Source organism: Thalassophryne amazonica, chromosome 14, assembly GCF_902500255.1.
Source record: "Thalassophryne amazonica chromosome 14, fThaAma1.1, whole genome shotgun sequence".
In the NCBI taxonomy this organism is placed as follows: domain Eukaryota; kingdom Metazoa; phylum Chordata; class Actinopteri; order Batrachoidiformes; family Batrachoididae; genus Thalassophryne; species Thalassophryne amazonica.
In genome coordinates, this window is record NC_047116.1 from 86,233,391 (window position 1) to 86,257,185 (window position 23,795).

At 40.8% G+C, this 23,795-nt stretch overlaps 1 protein-coding gene across 1 annotated transcript in view; it reads left to right on the plus strand.

The window, feature by feature from the left end:
- Positions 1 to 8,845: 8,845 nt before the first annotated feature.
- Positions 8,846 to 23,795, plus strand: part of man1a2 (mannosidase, alpha, class 1A, member 2) — a 210,450-nt gene continuing 195,500 nt past the window's right edge. The window contains exons 1-2 of the mRNA XM_034186132.1: positions 8,846 to 9,245; positions 21,265 to 21,771. Of these exons, the coding sequence (XP_034042023.1) occupies positions 21,458 to 21,771 (314 nt within the window). The 5' untranslated portion in view covers positions 8,846 to 9,245; positions 21,265 to 21,457. The remainder of the gene's footprint in view (positions 9,246 to 21,264; positions 21,772 to 23,795) is intronic.

A 23,795-nucleotide genomic window follows, 5' to 3' on the forward strand; every position in this document is an offset into this window, starting at 1 on the left:
GAACTCCTGCAAACACTCACAATAAACAGATTCTCAATATTTCCACAAAGGCTGAGGATATACCTCCTATGAAGTATGATATCTTGGCAACGAGGTGGAGATGACGTCTGGTCTTTATGGAGTGAGATGATGTTGAGTAGATGGGTGACAGCTGTCAAGAGGTAATGAGCGACAGCTGTCACCCCCGGCTGTGTCCATGGCGGCAGCGCCCTCTCGTGCCTGAAGCCCGCACTTCAGGCAGGGCGCCCTCTGGTGGTGGGCCAGCAGTACCTCCTCTTCTGGCGGCCCACACAACAAGAGGGCTGCTGTCTGCCAAAAACCCACATTCAAATCAATCAGGACCGCACTACATAGGGACAAAGAACATGTGGACGGACAGGAGAAGAGACAATAAGATGATGGCAAAACTCTTTTGGCTGTTGGCTGTGGGGTAAAAATCACACAAAAACATGCTGATAGATCTCTCCATCTGGTGAACTTGTAATATTGCATGGCTTCTTAACACCTATGTGCAAACCTTCCCATCTTTTCAACCTATCCATTTCTCTATTACACACTATATACTTATGCTTGTATGTTTATATGTCCTCCACACTTGTATATTTTATATTCAACAAAATAAATATAGAATGAAGTTCATCACTCCAAGACTGCAGTAGAACAAATCATTGTCACCATTGTCCATGGTTCGTCTGAGAGTTTGCGATTCAGCGCGGTTTGTGGCTTTCACCGAATTCACACGGCAGAAAACCCATCTGTACAGCTCCAGAAGAGTCATTGCTGAGGTTTCTAATAAATTACACCCTTCACTTTTGGAAAAAGACAAGTGAGCTGTTGGCTGTGAGAGTATATTCTTGGCGAGGGCAGAGGGAAAGCTGCTGGGAGAGCACAAGAAATGCTCTTGAAAGCAAAGTGACATCTGTCTCATATTGAGCCATGTCTTTGTGCTGAAAGAGAAGAACAAAGCATTCATTGTACAATGCCCTCCAAAAGTATTGGGCCGCTTGATATTTCACATATTTTAATTTGTTTTGCCATTTTAAATACAAAAAATAAATCAGGCTTCTCAATATAAAAAAAAATCTTAAATTATCTTCTTTAAATTCAAACTCGAAGCAAATTTCTACAACTTGATATAAATTAATTAAAATATAAAAGCCAAGATGATGGGTTGCATAAGTAATGGGCCCCTTTTGTATAATCCCTGTAAATCAGTTTTATTGCAAATTTTCTTCAGACAAGTCTTGGATGGATACATGAACATTTCCAAGTCACTGAATATGTCTTGGACTTTGTTACGGATGAACCCAAACTGAATGGAACCCAAAAGCGGGAGGCTCAATGAACGCAGAAGACAGATTTATTGTACAAGAAAAATTAAAATGAACTACAAAGCAATTTGGAATGTACAAGGAGGCTGGGAGCGCGGAGACCCATACTGGCCCGACGTTGAAACAGGAAGCCGCAGCCTGGTGGAACCAGAACCAGAGATGTTGGCCCAGAGACGGAGAACCAGAGATGATCAGCATGGACGATGGAAACCCCGAGCCAGCAAACGAAGATGGATGTGATGCTGGAGTCTGGAGCCAGGTGGCTGCCCATGGAGCTGATGGAGTACAGCATCTCTGAGGAGGAGTGATGAGGAACACACACAGCACAAGGCTCAAACAAACTACACACTAAGCACCAAGGCTCAAAAAGGCTGCGTCGGAATGCACAAAGCTCTATTATGGGAAAATAGAGTAGCCAGGTACCGAGTAGAGATAACAGAGTTACTGGCGAAGGTGCAAGTGTTGAACCGGAGTTTAAATAGTGCTGAGATGATGAGCCACAGGTGAGGTGATCAGCTCCGCGGCACGCCACCTGGAAACACAGAGAGAGGGAGAAGGCAGGACCAAGCAGGAACTAAAGCAGCACACAACACTTTATGGTAACTCTGTGTGGAGTAGACAGTTCTCAAAAACTGAGTAACTGTATAAGAAGGTGAAATGAGAGGAAAGCCACCAAGACACCAGGACAACCCAAATGAAGTTATAGGCTTCTGTAGCTGTGATTGGAGAAATGGTGCAGACTGAATGTTTTACATTTTGTATTCCCGGTTTATATAGCTTCATGATGAAGTGGCACAGAGGAGGATATTCTTTTAGCAAAACATCAAATCTAGGCTTGCATCTCAAATGTACCTTCTGGCAAAATGTAACTGAACTTTAAGGTCTTCTTTTTAAGAACATCCTCAAGCCTTCCTCAATATGATGCCACAAGCTTGGTGCACCTATCTTTGGGCAGTTTTGTCCATTCCTCTTTGCAGCACCTCTCAAGAAGCCCCATCAGGTTGGATGGGGAACGTCAGTGCACAGGCATTTTCAGTTCTCTCAAGAGATGTTCAATCAGATTCAGGTCTGGGCTCTGGCTGGGCCACTCAAGGACATTCACAGAGTTGTCCTGAAGTAACTCCTTTGATATCTTGGCTGTGTGCTTAGGGTCATTGTCCTGCTAAAAGATGAACCGTCGCTCCAGTCTGAGGTCAAGAGCGCTCTGGAGCAGGTTTTCAGCCAGGATGTCTCTGTACATTGCTACATTCATCGGTCCCTCAACCCTAAGGAGTGGCTTCCGTCTGGCCACTCTACCCTACAGGCCTGTTGGATTGCTGCAGAGATGGTTGTCCTTCTGGAAGGTTCTCCTCTCTCCACAGAGGAATGCTGGAGCTCTGACAGAGTGACCATTGGGTTCTTGGTCACCTCCCTGACAAGGTCCTTCTCCCCCGATCACTCAGTTTATGTGGTCAGGCAGCTCTAGGAAGAGTTGCATGTATATGTGTGTGTGTGTGTGTGTGTGTATGTATGTGTGTTTGTGTGTATGTGTGTGTGTGTGTGTGTGTGTGTGTATATGCATGTATGTATGTATGTTGATTCCATGGCTGGCTCTTTCTGACTACGTGTCAAAGTGTTTTTGAACATAGCATTGAACCTGAAATGTGGAAGTCAACACCTAAAATGGAAACTACTGGCATTAGAATGTGTGTGTGTGTGTGTGTGTGTGTGTGTGCATCTACTGTAAGCACTTTGACTGACTGTTCTCAGAAAAGAAGGCACTATAAGCAGTCCATTTACTATTTTTATCAGACTCGGATATCAGCAATAGCATCCTGACACAACGTGGCAGAAATATGGATTTTTATCATACATCTTTGGCTCACATTCTTGTGAGAGCAATATTCCCCATGGTTCTAGGGAGTACTAGATTTTGTTAGATATTATCTTGTCTCATGAGCATTAACACTATAGAGGACTATATTGTTGAATGTGCACCACGTCATCTATTATGCAGTGAGCATTAGATATTATCTAGTGTGCAACACATTATCTAGTATGCCGTGGGCATTAGATACTGTATAACGCCTAAATAGATCCTTGTCATTTGATTGATGGTTTGTAAGTCGTGATACGGATTATTCATACCATTTGCCTTTGTGTTCCGTTTATCATGCAATTTTGGTTTTATTTAGTGTGTAGCTTTGGTGCTATATCTTTGTGCTATTGCAAGCCATGACCACCGCCCTATACAATCAGTCCTCCTGACAGAGGAAGCCTCATCACCAGGAGGTCGAGCAAGCCCTTTGTCTTATTTATAGCAGTTGCAGATGGTCGTTTGCACTTGGCACAATGCAGTGAGTGATCAAAGTTTATCACAAATGACCTTTGGCCATACCCATGATCAGTGTTGTATAGTAACGAAGTAAAAATACTTGACTACTGTATTTAAGTACGTTTTGGGAGACTTTGTACTTTACTTGAGTTTTTTTAGTTCAGCTTACTTTCACTTTTATTTCACTACATTTCCGATGTTAATTGCATACTTCTACTCTGATACATTTTCTATGCGCCATGCCGTTACTCGTTACAAAAAAACAAAACACACACACACGAAAAAAGTTATGTTTTCACCCAGAGACAAATAGTGACTGCAACGAAGTCAGGCCGATTTGTCACGAGGCATGTCCGGTAGGCTTTTTTGCAGTTGCGCACTTGTGCATTTGGGGGGTGTTTGTCAGGAAAATGATCATTTCTCTACATTGATTACAGACCTGCAGCGCGTCTGTAATCAACTTTTCTGCAGCGCGGCTTTGCTTTGAACCTTGAACCAATCGAAGCAGTGATTCGCAGGTCGAAGCAGTGCTTCGATCTACAATTCGTGGATTCAGTTTCGCTTTATCCTAATTTTTCCCCTCTAAAACCCTGAAGAGCATATGTCTGTGAGTAATATTTAATATTTTTTATGTTAAACCGACCTGTTATGGTCTTCTGAAACAATTGATAGATGTACTTTATAACTTAAAAACGGGACCGATGCTAACGTGTTAGCATGTCTATGGCATTTTCAATGTTAAAGTTAGCACTAAGATGTTCGCATCAGCACGTTTGTGTTGATTTGTTTTCTGTATAATTAATGGCTCAGAGTCAAATTGTAATTTTTTGAATTTATTTTTATTCACATATTAATAATAGCAACAACAATAATAGTCTACATAAGAGTCAATAATAATCAGGGTTGGGTAGGATTACTTTGAAAGAATACATGTAGATTACATGTATGTATGTACATAGATTTGGATTACTTGTAATCTGATTACTTTTGGATTACATTTCAAAGTAATCCTACCCAACCCTGATAATAATAGACTAATAATGTTACAATACAGTTTTAGAGAAAGAGACAAAAAGAACCTAATGAAACAAAACATCAGAAAAGATAAACCATGTAACAATGAAAACAAATACATATAGAAATAAATAACTGTTTCCTGTGAACACCTAGTGAGTAGCCTACTCTCGTTTAGGTTTTGAAACCTTGTTTCTGAAGTGTTTTTGTGTGATGTGCACGATTTTCAGTATTTTGACTAATACTACCAGTCATTTACAAGCCTAGATAAACTTTGTAATATAAAAAAAATCAGTCTGTTTTTGATTATTAACATTTACTTGTACTTTTACTTTCAATACTTGAGTACATTTAGTTGTACATTACTTGTCATACTTAAGTACAATAAATACTAGATACTTTAAGACTTTTACTTGAGTAGCATTTCAATCAGTGACTTTAACTTCTACCAAAGTCATTTTTTAATGGGTATCTGTACTTTTACTTAAGTGTGATTTTCCAGTACTTTATACAACATGACCATGATTCATTGTGCATGCTGGGATAGCGACTTCATCTATTACAGTTAGCCACAATCAGTGAGCATTGGATATTATCTAGTGTACACCACATATTATTTATTATGGCGTTGCACATTTGGTATAATGTGGTGAGCACCAGATAATATTTGGGGTTTATTTTAAACTAGATATTAAGTGCTGCACACTCGCTATTATCTACAGAGCACTCTCAGTAAGGTAAAAATCATTTTTTGCTTATGCTCAGTAAGGTGCACAATAGAAGCATTTTAATCAACTCAACTCAGATACTAGAAAAAAAAACGGTCCATAGCACAAATAGACAGACAAATACAAGAGACACATAAATACAACAGTCAGAAATATACAATAATAAAACGTTTAAATATTCACATAGAGATTAACCGTCATGCGACCGAGCGGGGTCATTTATAACCCCCGGCGTATATTTTTGTGCACCATTTTTCTAATTTTAATTGGAAAAAGTTTCCTACTGTGAATTTGTCAATCTATTTGTCCTGCATTTGTTCATAGAATTTTGCAAAGATCGGTCGATCTATGTGGCAAGTATAATCCAAAAGTGTGTGGTGTCACTTATGACCCCGAGATGATCTACGAGATTTCAGACATTACAGCTTCAGATGGTATTGTAAATTGCCAACTCTAATCATTATATTTTACTGTTTTGCAGGAAAGCCTGGCCAACAGACCTAGAATAGCAAGATTTACAGCTGCACAAGCACCGAGACTGATTCTTGATGCCTCGAGTGAGGATGAAAACGATGCTGGACAAAATTATAGAGTGAAATAAACATGATGAACCCTAAAACAGTAATTTATGCAGAAGTACTCCAACATAAAGTCATTTCTGTCATAAATAATCCCACTTGGTCATATTAGTCACTAAAATAGCTTGGTCACTTGAGGGTTAGCACACAATGGTTCCATAGTGTTGAGGTGAACCTGACGGTTCTCCATTGGTAATGGAAAAAAACTGCATTTTTTGCAACTCTTTCAGTGATTGCAACCAAAAACAAAACTGTACACCATCATTCCGTGTGAAGTGATGCTGTGTTTGTGTTGCACACTGGCAAACTGTCCCCTGAAGCAGTCAAATCCCGTGATATCACGCAAGGATTCAAATAAGACTGTGCTTCCCCATCATCGAGACTGTTGATTTTGCCAACTTTGTCTTTAATAACAGGGACTAAAATAACCAATAAAATAGAATCTGATAAGATACCATGAACCAAAAAGCAAGAAGGGGAGAGTTTTTTGAATTGCAAGTTTTAAATGCTCAGCAGATATCTTATCCATGCCACATGCCTTATTATTCTTTAGCATCATAATTGCATCATATTTGTTATATTTAATGTGTTTAATTATTTAAATTTGTAATGAATACGCCTATTTAAATCACCACTGCTCCAAATATTTGTTAGGTCCCCGACAACCTGAACATATCCTCTCTGGTTAAAAAGGCCAACCAGCGTTTCCACTTTCTCTGCAGGTTAAAGATTGCCCATTAGGGCTGGGTATCAATCAAAAATTTTCGATACCGATACCGTCACTTCGATACCAGTTCCTGAACGATACTTTTTTGATACCAATTTTATAAGATCAATTCTAAAAAAAAATTACATTATGCATAGTAATAATCTTGAGTTTTATTTTTCAGCTTTGGTAATTTTCCACTCCAAGCAGTTTTCTTACAGAAAAATAAACAATAATTTCCAGTGCAAAAGAATCACACTCTCATGAGCGCCACTAGCTTAGCTTATGGCAAGCTAAATGTGGACGCTCTCGTTTTGGCCGAACAACTTTCCACAGTTTCTGGGGATTCTGTGTTAGTACGCCACCGCGGCCAACGTGCTTGGTGAATTCCTGCCCAAAAAGTAGTTCCCAGATAATTGTGATATATTCCTGTGAAATAATGAGTATATCTCATCTAAATCAATTCTAAAACTTACTAGTAATAAAATTATAAAGATAACTGAAGTTTTAAGAGTGGCTGTAATAAATATTTAAGAAACTTAAAGTTTATGAGCAACTTCACCTGTTATTGCTCAAGCACATTGTAAACATTGACACAGTGGAGTTTGATGCGGAAGAGTTCAGAAAGATACGATTGGAATGGTTTGATTACCATTTACAGTTGACGATGAAAGACTTGGGTGTTCGTGTTAAAGTCAGAACAAGAAGCTGCATTGAAAGAGATCTATCTGGGAAGAGACACATTCTGTGTGTTGTCGCTCCAACGAGAGCGGCACGCTGAACAGGATGACAAAAGTAGTCCGGCGAGCAAATCTGTGGGCGCGAGCTATCCCACAATTCCATAATAGCAGAGATGTCGGTCCAGTGAGAGCGGCACACTGAGCAGGGTGCAAAAGAACACTTGAAAACACTGGAGTTTTTGTCAAAAGCATTTCCTTTCAGACATTTTGGCATGAAAGTCTCTCCATACCTCTGAGCTGAACTCAACCAGCTGCTGCACGTCAGAGCAGGACGTCTCATTTTGGGAGGAAAAACCGAAGTTCGGTACCCAGCCCTAGTGCCCATCTGAGCCTGGCTGTCCTCATCTCCTTCTACAGAGGAACAATAGAGTGTGTACTAACCAGTAGTATCTCTCTGTGGCATGAAGGCAGCAACCTTGCAGACGTGAAGGCACTGGGGAGGGTCATGAGGGCAGCAGAGAAGATTATTAGGGCCAGGCTGCCAACCATTGGTGAACTAGCAGAACAGAGCTGCTTGTCCAGAGTAAGAAGGATCAGGGTCACTTCACATCCCTTTAACAATCTGTTTTCCCTCCTGCCCTCAGATAGACGGTACTGTAACCTGAGTTGCAAAACACAGAGATTTGGGTACAGCTTTTATCCAACCACCCTAAGACAGTTAAATACAAATCGACAGAAAGAGCTGTGCAATGTAGAATGTAGGACATAGAATAGACTGTAGCATCTTCATATGTGCAATATCCCGTGTCCTTTATTTATTGTATGTTGTGTATACAGAGATCGATATATTTTTTAAACCTATTTATCACTATCACACCCCTTGGACTGGTATTCTGTGCTTTATTCTGTTTTTATCTTTTTGAGCAGTGCATCGATATTTCGTTCTGTGACAGCATCTAAACGAGTCTAGTAGAGGTGGGCGGATCAATCCTAATATCGATACCAACGCTGGTAGTGATATTGAATGATCCTCGTGTAAAAAGATCGATGCTCAAGCTTTTTTTCTCTCCTGTACGCACTGACTGCTGCGCACGCAGATTCATCAAAGTCTACCCTCTGTAAGAGCAGCGCTGCGCTGTGTCACACAACACGGAGCAGCGCACCCTTGTATTGTGGTTTATCAGCTCTCTACGTCAGGAGATTTTAAGTTGTGTTGAGTGATAATTTTTTTTTAACAAAAATGTTGATTGTGATAATAAAGTATTTTGTTGTCATGTACAATGTTTGGCGAAATTCTATCCTAGGTCATTTGGATCCTTTGGATCTATGAAGCTTAAATATGAAAAGGTATCGGTATCGACGCATCGGATCAATACCAAAATTCCTGGTATCGCCCACCTCTAGAGTCTAGGTCTATTTCTCGTTAATTGACATGTGCTGAAATTGTCAGACGGTGCCTCAGTCGGCAGGCTGTGTAGTTGATGCTGGATCACTTCTTCACTCACTCACTCAGTCAGTGAGCCGCTGCTGCGGTCCGATACAGCGGGTAGCTACAGGCGAACTCCAGCTGTAACGCGATGTGTGTGTGAGAATCAGTGTGTCGTCACGGTGCAACGCCTGTGGACACAAAGACACAACCTGCTACAGCGACTGTTTGGATCAGACGTCCCGGGAATCCTGGCTGATAGTGATGTTGTGGTGATGCAGCGCTTCTGTCACTCCGTAAGCTGCTAGCTACACTTAGCAGCTTAGCCTCGCAGCTAGCAGCGCAGCTGGCTGTGGAAAAAGCGCAGAGCCGCCGGAATATCAACAGTATCCGAACAGCACGACGTGGACATCTTTATTTTTCCTCCTTCTCGGCCGCTGCCTGGCAGCGTTTTCTCCTCCGCTGCTGGTAAGAAGCGTTAGCGGATAAATTAGCCTGTGGTTGCGGTTGTTAGCATGCGTTTTGAGTCGGCTAATCCCACAGACCGCCGCTGTCAGAATCCACTCTGACCCACGGCACGTCCACACAGGCCCGCTGGGCAGACACGGGTTAAAGTTAATGGGCTCCGATAAGCGTTTGTCTAACTGGCCGAACTGTGATTTATGTTAATTGATGTGGGCGCTTTGGGCGCTCGCAGAGCGTATCAGACGCGTTTGCATCGCGTCCTGATTTTAAATGCACCGTGTTACAGTTCGTGCTGAGCAGCTCGTCGAACTCTTTTTTTAGTTTTTTTTCCTGCATCACACTGCACGAGATGTGCACGCAGTCATCTGCCCCCTCTTGCAAAAGGGTTTTCTGTTTGCATCAGTATGACTTGCAATCAAAAAGATGCAGAGTGCTGTCGTCAAGTCACCTGGTCATGTTTATGTGATGATGAGTGAACTGTTCAAAGGTGAACTCATTATTTGTTAGTCCTGGAAGAATTGCCAGCTTGTGATGTGTAGTCCTTTTTAAAGTACCCTTCTGTCTTTGATGGATATGTGTCCCAGGTCAAGGCAAAGATGCAGATACCTTTGTTGTTGTTATTCAGTTACAATCAAGTATCTGACACTAGAGACAAGTCTGTCATACAACACAACCCACCAAAAACAAAACAAAAAAACAATAAAAAACAATAGTGCTGTGACTGAATAATCAGGTCCCATCTTATCTTAGGGACCTCGTAGTACCATATCACCCCAATAGAGCGCTTTGCTCTCAGACTGCAGGCTTACTTGTAGTTCCTAGGGTTTGTAAGAGTAGAATGGGAGGCAGAGCCTTCAGCTTTCAGGCTCCTCTCCTGTGGAACCAGCTCCCAATTCAGATCAGGGAGACAGACACCCTCTCTACTTTTAAGATTAGGCTTAAAACTTTCCTTTTTGCTAAAGCTTATAGTTAGGGCTGGATCAGGTGACCCTGAACCATCCCTTAGTTATGCTGCTATAGACGTAGACTGCTGGGGGGTTCCCATGATGCACTGTTTCTTTCTCTTTTTGCTCTGTATGCACCACTCTGCATTTAATCATTAGTGATCGATCTCTGCTCCCCTCCACAGCATGTCTTTTTCCTGGTTCTCTCCCTCAGCCCCAACCAGTCCCAGCAGAAGACTGCCCCTCCCTGAGCCTGGTTCTGCTGGAATGACTGTTAACTGTTAACAACCCCCTTGCTCACAGGGGGTTGTTTTGACCGTTGGGGTTTTACATAATTATTGTATGGCCTTGCCTTACAATATAAAGCGCCTTGGGGCAACTGTTTGTTGTGATTTGGCGCTATATAAAAAAATTGATTGATTGATTGATTGATTGACTAGAGCCCAACCGATACGGATTTTTTGAGGCCAATGCCGATAATCGATAAATGGGCTGATTTGCCGATAGCCAATATTATTATTTATTTATTTATTTATTTTTTAATGAATAAAATGTTCTTTTTTTGGACCCTTAACAAAAAAGGTATGAGCTAAAAGCTGACGCTTTGTCTTCATATTGATTAACTTTATAACAGAGAAGAATTTTCAAGTTCAAAAAATGCAAAAATGCAATTGGAGCAGGTAGGGGGCTATTCAAACGGGCCAATTAGTAAGATATCACTCCTGAAAATGATGTTTGCAATATCACGAGGTAAATCTGCCCTATGATTGGATTTTGGAAAACCATGTGACAGAGAACCAATTCTGATTGGACACTAACATTTCACACGTCATCACACATCTTCTATGAGGAGTACCAAGATGGCCGATGGTGGATTGAAAGTCCACGGAGTTAACTTTTCAGCAAAAAAAAAAAACAAAAAGTAAGTTTCTATCTCATATCATTAAAAAGTTATTTACAATTTAGTAAAGCTTGGTCCCAGCCGTCGAATACGACGGTGTCGGCCCCAGAGGGTTAATGGCGAACGGCAGTAATTCCCAGAACCCTTCTGGACGACCAGTGAATCTGAATGTTTCAACCTCTTAGCAGTAAACAAAAGTTTTCATGCTAGAAATAAGGTCTACACAACGTGGGCTTAATAAAAAGCGTGACTGATGCAATGAAGCACATTTGACACATTACTACATAAACTGAGTTAATCAAACTGAGTTGAACAGAAATGGGAGAAATTTGGGATGAATGTAATCGCAAAGTTATTACAGACAACATCCTTATAAACGTACTTGTATGCTTTTGTCAGCCGATCAGTGCAGTGTGACTGCAAACTACGGGGGCTGGTGATGAACACATTTAAGCAGGGGTGTAAGCAGCTTTCAGTTGAATGGAGTCAGAGCTCCATCTACTGGACAAATGGTGCACGGACATTTTACATTGCCGACACAAACATTATTTCAGTAACTGTTCTGTTTATGAGAAATTATCGGCGTTCTATCGGCAAAATTTCAGCCGATAGTGAGTACTTTGAAAAGGGCTTATATCGGCCGATAATATCGGTTGGGCTCTAGCTGTGACATTAATGTAACTTACATTCCAGAAAGTTGTACAACATATGTAATCAATATGCACTCACTAGCCACTTTTTTAGGTACAGCTGTTCAATTGCTTGTTATCACAAATATCAAATCAGCCAATCACATGGCAGAAACTAGATGCATTTAGATTTCTTGACATAGTGAAGACAACTTGCTGAAGTACAAACTGAACATCAGAACGGGGAAGAAATTATTTTGGACATGGCATGGTTGTTGGTGCCAGGTGGGCTGGTCTGAGTATTTCACTGCTGGGATTTTCATGCTTAATCATCTCTAGGGTTGACAGAGAATGATCCAAAAAACAGAAGATATCCAGTGAGTGGATGAAAATGCCTCGCTGAGGTCAGAGGAGAATGGGCGGACTGGTTGAATGACTGTGTGATACTGTCATGTCAGTATGGACCAGCATTTTTCCAACACCTTGTTGAATCTATGTGTAAAGAATGAAGGCAGTTCTGAAGGCAAAAGGGAGTCCAACCCAGTACGAGCAAGGTGTACCTAAAAAAAAGTGGCTGGTGAGTGTATTAAAGTAGACCTGCATTGAAATAAATGTGGTCAGATTTCAGAAAGAAATAGCTGATATGTATTTATAAGACCCTTGTGAATGCAGTAAAGTAAATCTGTAAGCCCAAATTTGTAATTCAGCGGAGAAATCTTCGTTTAAAAATGACAAATTTGCAGATAAAATTTAGCCCTCTGTGAAAAAAGTTTGTACAGCCGTATCATTTCCATGACGTCAGGGACAAGACGACGCGCTCCTGCCTTCAGTCCGATCCCGCGTTGAAATTGATTTTATCTGTTAGTAATGTTACTTATACACGTCCTGGTTTTAACATCCAAAAGTAAGCTGCAATGAATGTGAGATACAGATCTGTGTGCTCAGATCAGCAACGACATCGACAGTGGGCGCCGTTCTTCCTCTCCCGCTCTCTGCCTCCGCTACGCTCGCTGTTTTAATGCGAAGTGGCCGGTACACCTGTTGCTGCAAGGACAGACTTCTTGCGGCAAAATCCACAACACCGCACGTCTCGGCAATCGGAGCCCCAGAGCTCCATGGACACTGAGAGAGGTTTATATATTTTTAATGACTGGGATTCTTTGCGGGTCTCGCCTCCATATCCCGTGATGGTACCGGAGGTGAAAGACAGTAGATTTTCATTGCGACACCACTCAATCAAACGGGCATATGAAAAAGTCCCCCAAAATAATTTTCAAGCACAAATAAAAGAAATGTGTACTCGCCAAACGTGCCGCAAGACAATATGAAGTTTTAAAAAAGTAGATCCTTCCGTATAAGACAAGAAAAAAGTGCAGATGCAAACTGACGTAAATCCACAAATTACAATTGGCGCAATGCATGCTGAGAGAGGGTCTTGTCGGTGACGTCTCGGCAGCGTCCATGATGAGAGAGACAATTTGGGGAGGGCTAAATGTTAGCTGTAAATTTGTCATTTTCAAATGAAGATTTCTCCGTTGAATGACAGATCTGGGCTTGCAGATTTACTTTACTACATTCAGAAGGATCTCATGTGTAAATGTAAGTCATTTTTTGTTCAAAAAATCTGACTGCATTTTTTTCAGTGCAGGTCTCCTTTAAACAACAATAGTGATAACAATTCAAAAATAATCTCTGCATGCTACTTTGTATTATTTCATCACATAGTTTAGCAGCTACTTCAACCTCAGCTGCCAATATAAATTTATTTCATTTGCGTAAAAGCCTCCAAATGAACATCCTCGTGCAACTTACGCAGCTGTGAAATTTTGTTGTCCGTTTGTGTTTTTCTCATTGGTTCAACGTGTTCCTTCTCAGCTGATGTCTGTCATGTCTGTTGCCGGCTTATTTACCGTTTTGTCCTGTACTTATTCGTTAGCTTTATCTGTGTTATCCATTTGTCTTCTGTTTGCATCTGGAATTGCTGCGCGCCCACATTTGATGTTTGCCCACTCAGTCCATGAGAGCCCCAAATCCACCTGAGGCCGATGGATTAGGTGATTTTCAGCACTGGACAAATTATTTTAATCTCTTGCTAATCAGTTTACTCAACCAGTCACTGTTACTACACCTAAAATATTCACACTGTTTTTTCATGTCTTGGAACCTTATTATAACTGCCGCTTTCAATTGGTAAGCTCTCTGTACTTCCCCTCATAGGGCTGCATTTTTAACATTAAGTATTTCTCCAAACTTTGATTTAATCTATTGAATAAAGCAACTTTACTGTTACACACTGCACCATTATATCAAAATGCAAAGTCATGACATTTATGCTCATAACTCTGTATTAATAAATATATATTTATTTTTAACCAGACGTAGTGCGATGCACCTCATGTCAACGTTCACCTCATCTCGACAGGACAGCGGCTTCCTCCCACATCCAAAGACATGCAGTTTAGGTGGATTAGAAACTTTATAATTGTCCAGGTCTCCCTTGTAAAAGAGATCTTGATCTCAAAAGGACTAACCTGGTTAAATAAATACATTTTTAAAAAGTATAATTGTTTGGGACTTTAAACCAATTGCAGGAAGTTGCAGCAAAGTAGGCTGCTGTCAATCGCCTTGACAATTTCTCCTGAAAAGCAGTTTTGCTGGCTGGCTGTATTCGTAACTCATTTAGTGAACTGGAATGAATTCTGAGTGTTACATGTTGCAAGTTGTGGCTGCTAGTAGTAATGCTACAGTGATCCGATTACATTGAGAACAAAATGTACTGAACCTTCAGACACTTCTCTTTTACCAAGTCAGAGTGTAATACTATTGGAATTGACAAAACACTGACATCATACCTGCTCATACTAGTCAGCTGCAGGTGTTGGGAGTGGCAGCTCATGGATGATGATGCAAGGACATGTAGCAAACTGAAACCAAAAATAAGAATCTTAAAACGTAGGTGTAAAAACATCTGTGGTTATTAAATAAATTTGTGATATAATACTGCAGAGCAAGAGATTTGAAAATGTTTCCTGGTGTTGCATGCAGTGAGGAGGAGCTGACAAGAGTTTCATATTCTGCTGTTTTATTTAGTTATATTTTAAGACTTTAAAATATATCATAAATGCAGAATGAGAAAAAGCACAATGCAGGTAGAGGCAGAAAGCCCAACAGGCTACTACTGTGTTCTTATCATGTCGGGGAAACTGAATACAAAAGAAATTATACAAAAGCAATTATCCAACACGGATAATTGTGCTTAAGAGCCAGTTTTTATAAGAGTCAGGCAGGTTTCTATTAGAGGGTGATTCATGACCCCTTCAGATTTGTCCCCCCAAAAATTTATGGGTAGATATATGTTAGAAAGGAACAGAAATCACATTTTGTATCCTTGATAGGGTCTCCTTTTTTTAGGGGAGGTCCTGGAAATTTCGGGTCAAAATGAGCCAAAATGGCAAAATCACAAAATTTAGGTTTTTGAAATTAAAATGCTCATATTTCCGTGCACCCTGAGTGAGCCAAATTTATTTTCATTAGTGTTAGTCTATCGGGTATGGACTCTCAAAAAATGTGAAAATTTTGGCAGCTGACTCAGGGCGCAGCCCACAGGTGGCACTGCAAATCGCTATTTTTTTGTAATTGTGCTCATTTTCACAGGGGTGGCGTGGCCTGTACCCTTAGTCAGCCAAGGTCTTTTATGCATATAATGATAGATTAAGACCTCTTACTTTGATTTCAATGAAAATTTTAGCAGCTGACTTTTGGTGTACAAGTATAGGGGACGCCTTTTGTCACCAAAATGCGAAATTACCACTTTTTCGCAAAGTGATTTCTCCTTGCACCCTGATTAAGTCAAAGGTGATGAAATATGGCTCATGTTGTCACTCAGCATGTCTAGTTTCAGTGGTAAAGAGAGTTTTGTGGCTTGTTGGACCACTTCACAAAGAGGCCAAATAAGATAAATTGGCAACTTCCTCTGATTTTCATGAAACTTGCAGAATTTGCTCCCATACCAGGGTAAAGGTGCCTCTGTAAGTTTGAGTGCAGTGGGCAAGCCATTCTGGCTGTAGGTTGCCACCTGGTTAGCCAAATAGGAACTAAACTGAAAAAACAAGGTTTGCTTCTTATGAAAAATGTACAGACATTTTGATGAGAATAGGGCAAATTGTTCATGAAATACAACCCCTGGCAAAAATTATGGAATCACCGGCCTCGGAGGATGTTCATTCAGTTGTTTAATTTTGTAGAAAAAAAGCAGATCACAGACATGACACAAAACTAAAATCATTTCAAATGGCAACTTTCTAGCTTTAAGAAACACTATAAGAAATCAGGAAAAAAAAAATTGTGGCAGTCAGTAACATTACTTTTTTAGACCAAGCAGAGGGAAAAAAATATGGAATCACTCAATTCTGAGGAAAAAATTATGGAATCATGAAAAACAAAAGAACGCTCCAACACATCACTAGTATTTTGTTGCACCACCTCTGGCTTTTATAACAGCTTGCAGTCTCTGAGGCATGGACTTAATGAGTGACAAACAGTACTCTTCATCAATCTGGCTCCAACTTTCTCTGATTGCTGTTGCCAGATCAGCTTTGCAGGTTGGAGCCTTGTCATGGACCATTTTCTTCAACTTCCACCAAAGATTTTCAATTGGATTAAGATCCGGACTGTTTGCAGGCCATGACATTGACCCTATGTGTCTTTTTGCAAGGAATGTTTTCACAGTTCTTGCTATATGGCAAGATGCATTATCATCTTGAAAAATGATTTCGTCATCCCCAAACATCCTTTCAATTGATGGGATAAGAAAAGTGTCCAAAATATCAATGTAAACTTGTGCATTTATTGATGATGTAATGACAGCCATCTCCCCAGTGCCTTTACCTGACATGCAGCCCCATATCATCAATGACTGTGGAAATTTACATGTTCTCTTCAGGCAGTCATCTTTATAAATCTCATTGGAATGGCACCAAACAAAAGTTCCAGCATCATCACCTTGCCCAATGCAGATTTGAGATTCATCACTGAATATGACTTTCATCCAGTCATCCACAGTCCACGATTGCTTTTCCTTAGCCCATTGTAACCTTGTTTTTTTCTGTTTAGGTGTTAATGATGGCTTTCGTTTAGCTTTTCTGTATGTAAATCCCCTTTCCTTTAGGCGGTTTCTTACAGTTCGGTCACAGACGTTGACTCCAGTTTCCTCCCATTCGTTCCTCATTTGTTTTGTTGTGCATTTTCGATTTTTGAGAGATATTGCTTTAAGTTTTCTGTCTTGACGCTTTGATGTCTTCCTTGGTCTACCAGTATGTTTGCCTTTAACAACCTTCCCATGTTGTTTGTATTTGGTCCAGAGTTTAGACACAGCTGACTGTGAACAACCAACATCTTTTGCAACATTGCGTGATGATTTACCCTCTTTTAAGAGTTTGATAATCCTTTCCTTTGTTTCAGTTGACATCTCTCGTGTTGGAGCCATGATTCATGTCAGTCCACTTGGTGCAACAGCTCTCCAAGGTGTGATCACTCCTTTTTAGATGCAGACTAACAAGCAGATATGATTTGATGCAGGTGTTAGTTTTGGGGATGAAAATTTACAGGGTGATTCCATAATTTATTCCTCAGAATTGAGTGAGTCCATATTTTTTTTCCCTCTGCTTTGTCTAAAAAAGTAACCGTTAGACTGCCACAATTTTTTTTTTTCTTGATTTCTTATTGTGTTTCTTAAAGCCAGAAGGTTGCCATTTGAAATGACTTTAGTTTTGTGTCATGTCTGTGATCTGCTTTTTTCTACAAAATTAAACAACTGAATGAGCATCCTCTGAGGCCGGTGATTCCATAATTTTTGCCAGGGGTTGTATATGTTTATTTGAAAGTGTTTATTTTTGCCAAATTCTGCAAGCTTCATGAAAATCGGAGGAAGTTGCCAATTTACTGTATTTGGCCTCTTTGTGAAGTGGTCCAACAAAACTTGTGTAAAAAGGGTCAATAGCAAAACCAGCCACAAACTCTCTTTATCACTGAAACTAGACATGCTGAGTGACAATATGAGCCACATTTCGTCACTTTTGATTTAGGGTGCATGGGGAAATCACTGTGCAAAAAAGTGGTAATTTCGCATTTTGGCGGCAAAAAGCACCCTCTATACTTGTGTGCCCACAGTCAGCCGCCAACATTTTAATCAAATCAAAGTAAGAGGTCCTAATCTATCATTATATGTATAAAAGACCTTGGCTGACTAAGGGCGCAGGCCATGCTGCCCCTGTGAAAATGTGCACAATTACAGAAAAACAATGATTTGCAGCGCCACCTATGGGCTGCACCCTGATCAGCCGCCAAAATTTTCATGTTTTTGGAGAGTCCATACCCGATAGACTAACACCAAAGAAAATAAATTTGGCTCGCTCAGGGTGCATGGAAATGTGAGCATTCGAAAACCAAAATTTTGTGATTTTGCCATTTTGGCTCATTTTGACCCCAAATTTTCAGGACCTCCTAAAAAAGACGGACCCTATCAAGGATACAAAAAATGTGATTTTTATTAGTTTCTAACATATATCTATCCATAAAAAAAATTTGGGACAAATCTGAAGGAGTCATCAATCACTACCTGCCTGACTCTTATAACCCTGTCCCATGCAGAATTCAAGTATCAGCCTTTTTCTTTGAATCAACCTGGTTTTAGTTGTGCATCAGAATGTGCTGGATGTTTGTAGCCACTCTGGTTTGTGTCAGCCTGATCTCATCAGACCTTGGACAAGTTCAAAAATGGCTATCCATGATCTGTTGTAAAAGGTATTTTAAGAGGTTAAAAAGTCACGTTCTGTTTTTTTTTTTTGTTTTTTTTTGAAGAGTGGGGGTGACAGTCAGTCAGACTAGAGCGGGACCATGACGCTTTGTTTGTGTTTATATGACATGTTTCTCATATATTATGCAAAAACTAGGGAGAAATAAACGCTTCTAAAACTGAAAACGCTGTTTTTGGAACCTGCTAACAGCTCTGGAGTGATTTACAAGGCATTTCGTGGATGTTAGCATGCACACTAACGTCTACTAACTCAAAGCTAGCTTTTGCTCTTGTCAGAAGCTTATGTATGCACACACGCATGCCCTCCTGCAGCTGCCGTTAAACTGTAAAGAAAATATTGTTTATCACTGATTGATAGAGGGCGTTTATTAAACATGTACAAAGTGTACATAAGATATAGGATCTTATTAATGTAAATAACAAATGTGTGTGTGTGTGTGTATATATATATGTATGTATGTATGTATGTATGTATGTATGTATGTATGTATGTATGTATATATATATATATGTATGTATGTATGTATGTATGTATATATATATGTATGTATGTATGTATGTATATATATGTATGTATGTATGTATGTATATATATATATGTATGTATGTATATATATATATATATGTATGTATGTATATATATATATATATATCTCAATTAAACAATTGCAAATTATAAAGAAGACAATGCTCATACAGCCGAAGGTATTTTAGTACTGCGTTATATTTAAGGTTTGTAGACAGCTGATGCAACAGAGTCTTGTTCTGACACCAGACATTTGCAGTGTCCTTCCACAAATGGCTTGAGGAGTGTGGAAAAAAAATTGAGTTAAACCTGGTTGACAGTCTATGTAGAACACATGCACACTGTACGTATTGTGGTCAAAACTGCAAAATTTGGACAGTGACTTTTTTTTTAAAGTTGCCTCTTTACACCACTGCAGTGGAGTTCAAATGATCAAGATGTGCTTGTAGTCCAGACCTTTTACCTCCATCGCAGTGCCACATGTAGACAGACAAACATTCAGTTTAAGAAATCATCACCTGCATGTCTTTGGAAGTGGGAGGAAGCCGGAGCACCTGTCGGGAACCCACATGAACAAGGAGAGAACATGCAAAGTCCACACAGAAACGGCCAGGCAGGAAACAATCCTGTGACCCTCTTGTTGTGAGGCAGCAGTGCTAACCACTAATCCACTGTGCCACCATTTGCATCAATTATTAAGAAATTGAAACAGTATAGTACGTTCGTGACAATCCCTCGTGGCCAGGACGACCGACTCTTAATCGATTCCCACACAGTACATCCAGGGTAGAACTAGGGAAGCCTGTGTGTGGGTTTGTTTAATGTGGGAATGTCATTGCACGCAGACAATCACATGATCCTTGACAGATCCAATGGCTGGGAAATCCCATATGATCGGGGTCTGAGGACCTGCTGCACCCTTCATCCGCCTTCACAGCCATTGTGTTACAAGCAGTAGCACCTCCTCTGCTCGATCTGCTGTTGAGGACTTGTTGTTTCACCAGAACCCCGTTAGGTGTCTTGTGTTCAGGATTTGTGTTGGGCCTTCATGGCTACCATAGTGACAGCAGGGCACACAAGGTTCCCACTGTATTTCACCCTAACAGGCAATCCCCTACTTGATCTGTTACCCAGGTGTCACGACATGGAGGAGGGGTTGGATTTTTTTTCAAAAACTGAGTGTCCATCCAAGAAGGAAGCTAGTGAGGGAAGCTATCAAGACACCCATTCCGACTATGAAGGAGGTATAGGCTTCTGTAGATAATTTGGAGAAATTGCATTGTGGAAATTTTGTCTGTTGTACCTCACGTTATACAGCTTCATGGAGGAGTGTCACAGTGAAGGTTTTCCTTCAAAAGCAGACATGAAATTTTGGCTGCAGTTTCCTACAAGGCACATGGGGGCCCTGCATCTAGATTGTTCTGTTTTCTTCTATGAAAGCGCTTCTGTTTAATTTTAACTCTCTCGTAGTGGTATACAGAAACAAAATCACAAAGGTTGTCACTGTCCAAATGCTTGTGTGCAGGTTAACTGAAATGGAAACGTCAAAATTGTCCAGGTCTCCCTTGCAAAAAAGATCTCGATCTCAGTGGGAGTAACCTGGTTAAATAAAGGTTAAATTAAATGTCCAGTTTAAATTATTTATACAGTGCCAAATCATAGCATAAGTCACGTCAAGGCACTATACAGGAGTGAAATCAAGACTAGACCCACCACTTCAAGTGATTATTCAGTCCCGAATAATCACTTGACTGTGAGTGTGGCGCGTGAGAGAGATTCAGAACTTTTAATATTCAAAATACCGTGTTGTAAAATTCAGTAGCCTTTTGTTTTGTTTTTTTTTTCTCTCTTAGCTGTCACCAGAGATACGACACAACAGTTTGAGAAGTTGTCACATGTTTGATCGTAATTCTGTGCTGTTCTGCTCAATACAAGCCTGTCAGTGAATGTTTGGTGAGAAGATGGCAGCGGTTACAAGGGACATGCTGCCATGTCAGAGAGCTGACGACTAAAGGGAAAGCTGTATAAGGTGGCAGCTTTCCTTTACTGATATCACAGTGATCTAGAGTTTAAAATGAAGGGTGTTAAAAAGCGTATTGTCATTTCTCCCAAACGGTGGCACTCCCCTGGTAACAGCCTTCTGGGCAATTTAGTGTGTGAAATTAGTAGCTTCTGACTGTGTCTTCTGTTTCTTTCTTTACTCTGCAGAATCATCATGGTGACTTCTCTGCTGACACGTCTGTCCCTCACGGAGAGATCTCAGCCATGCTTGATTTTTGGGTGGACTGAAGCAGGAATGAGATAATAGAGTAACCTGGCCACTGCATGGTGCTGCAACACGACCAGCGGCACTTATAGACCCACACCGCCCTCTGCACAGTTTATTCTCGCAGTTTAAAACATGACCACACCAGCTCTCCTGCCGCTGTCAGGCCGCAGGATACCCGCTCTGGCGCCGGGTTCCTCTTCCTTCTCCCACCACCGGGCCACGCTGAGGCTCTCTGAGAAGTTCATCCTCCTCCTCATCCTTAGTGCCTTCATCACCTTATGTTTTGGGGCCTTTTTCTTCCTCCCAGACAATTCCAAGCACAAGCGTTTTGACCTGGGTTTAGAGGACGTGCTCATTCCTCACATTGACTCACCCAAAGGCAGCAAACATGTCGCTGGACAGATGGTCATACATGGACAGGGAGGACATGATGAAAACAGGCACAGGTAAGCAGCAACAACAAAAGACTGAATCCCAAACCCCAGTCTGTGTGTGTGTTCTTCTGCATGTTGACATGGTTCTTTTGTTGAATTACTTTGCAGTCAATTGTTATACTTTTGAAACCAGATCAGTCCATCCGTCTTTATATCTTCAGCAGACTTTTTGTAACACTCAGTGGTGTGGCAGGTTTGGTGTAGTCTGCACAGTCATTTGTTCCCTTCCTCCTTCATCCTGTTGTGCAAAGAAGGAGGCTCACATTGTTTTCCCACTTTGTGTCTCCGCTGGGTGTAATTGTCGTCATGTTTCTCGTGAAGCAGGAATTTTATTGCCTCAGCTGCGCTGCTTCTTGCTGTCTCACAAGCAGGCGTGGTTGAACATGATGAACTCTGAACTCCAGTCATGTGTAAAGCTTTATAAACCACTTCATGATGCTGGGAAGCTGATTCTTAGAATGAGCCAGATGCTGGGGTATTTTTGCTGTAGCTTCTGCATTTATCTTTTGTTTTGTTCTATCGCTTTTATTGGTATCCAGCTGTCATGTCAATGCCCTTCACCACCCTCTAATTTCACATTGTTTGGCTGTGGCTACTGTTTGGGGTGAATGGTAAATGGACTGTATTTATTAGGGGTCTCGGAAAAAAAAAAGATTCACGTCCGAATCGTGATTATTTATTACGATTCTGAATTGATCCAAAATGTCCAAGAATCGATTTTTAAAAAGCATTTTTTAAAACATTTTCTTGCTTACTCGCTGCGTGTACTGTTTGTCAGGCAATGGCTTCCGTACTACAGCGTCTGGGGTGGGGGGGGTCCGGTGTGCTTCAAACACTCATGAGCTGCAGAGTTCAGTGTCTGCAGCTTAGCATGGCGGACGAAGAGCTAATTCAGCCAGCACCGTCTTTGCTGAAGGAAAATGTTTGGGCACATTTTGGATTGTATTCTTTGCTGCGTAAGAAGGAGCTTGACATGACTTATGCAGTGTGCAAAATCTGCAAAATGAAAGTCAAGTACTTGGAAACACTTCAAATCCGCAAGCCCACATGCTACGCTATCACCCGGAGCTAAAAGGAGCGGAGCCAATTCTGAACGAGCAAAGCAGATAAGTAAATTTACATCTAGAATCACTTGATTAACCTTGTAAAGCTGCATTTTCTTAAACATAAACATTTTTTAGGTAATATAACTATTTTTCTGAGCTCTTTGAATCGAAAATCGATTCTGAATCAAATCGTCACCCCAAGAATCGGAATCGAATTGAATTGTGAGTTGTTGTACGATTCACATCCCTAGTATTTATATAGTGCTTTTCCATCTACATGAGACGCTCAAAGCTCTTTACAATTATGCCTCATATTCACACAAACACACTCACACACTGATGTCAGGGTGCTGCCATGCAAGGCAGCGCTCACTATACACCGGGAGCAACTTGGGGGATTAAGGACCTTGCCCAAGAGTTATTCCTGTCACGATAATTACGATATCAACCTGTTACGTATTTTTAAATGAAGTTGCTAATTTTGCTGGCCTTGATATATTGCCCTTTATATTTCAGTGACTTGCGCTGCTTCTGTCCCTCTTCTGCTTTTTGCAGGACGCAGGGTCAGGTGTGTGAGCTGCTGTACTCATACACACAGTAAGCAGTCTTAGGGGTCTATATTGGGTCAAGTACCAATAATCCCGTCTCCATATTTTTGGAATTTTGTTGCTGGATATTTCGTGTTGTTAGTCTGTTCTTTTCATACAGCAGCTCTGAGTGCTTTCAGTTGGAATAAACAGTTTGAGTTGTATCGCTGCGTCTCACAGCGTGGTGGCGATGCAATGAACAAGCGCGCAAACCCACATTGAGTTTGTTAGCATATTTATGCTTTTGCTTTGTGTACATCATCAGCAGAGTTAACACAGAGTTGACAGCAGGTAAAAACAGAACAGCAGCACATCTGTGGTGAGTTAAAAAAAAAACCCCAAAATGCTTGTTTTGTTTTTTCCTTCCCAAAAACACGCAGTCTCATTCTGAAGATAACATGAG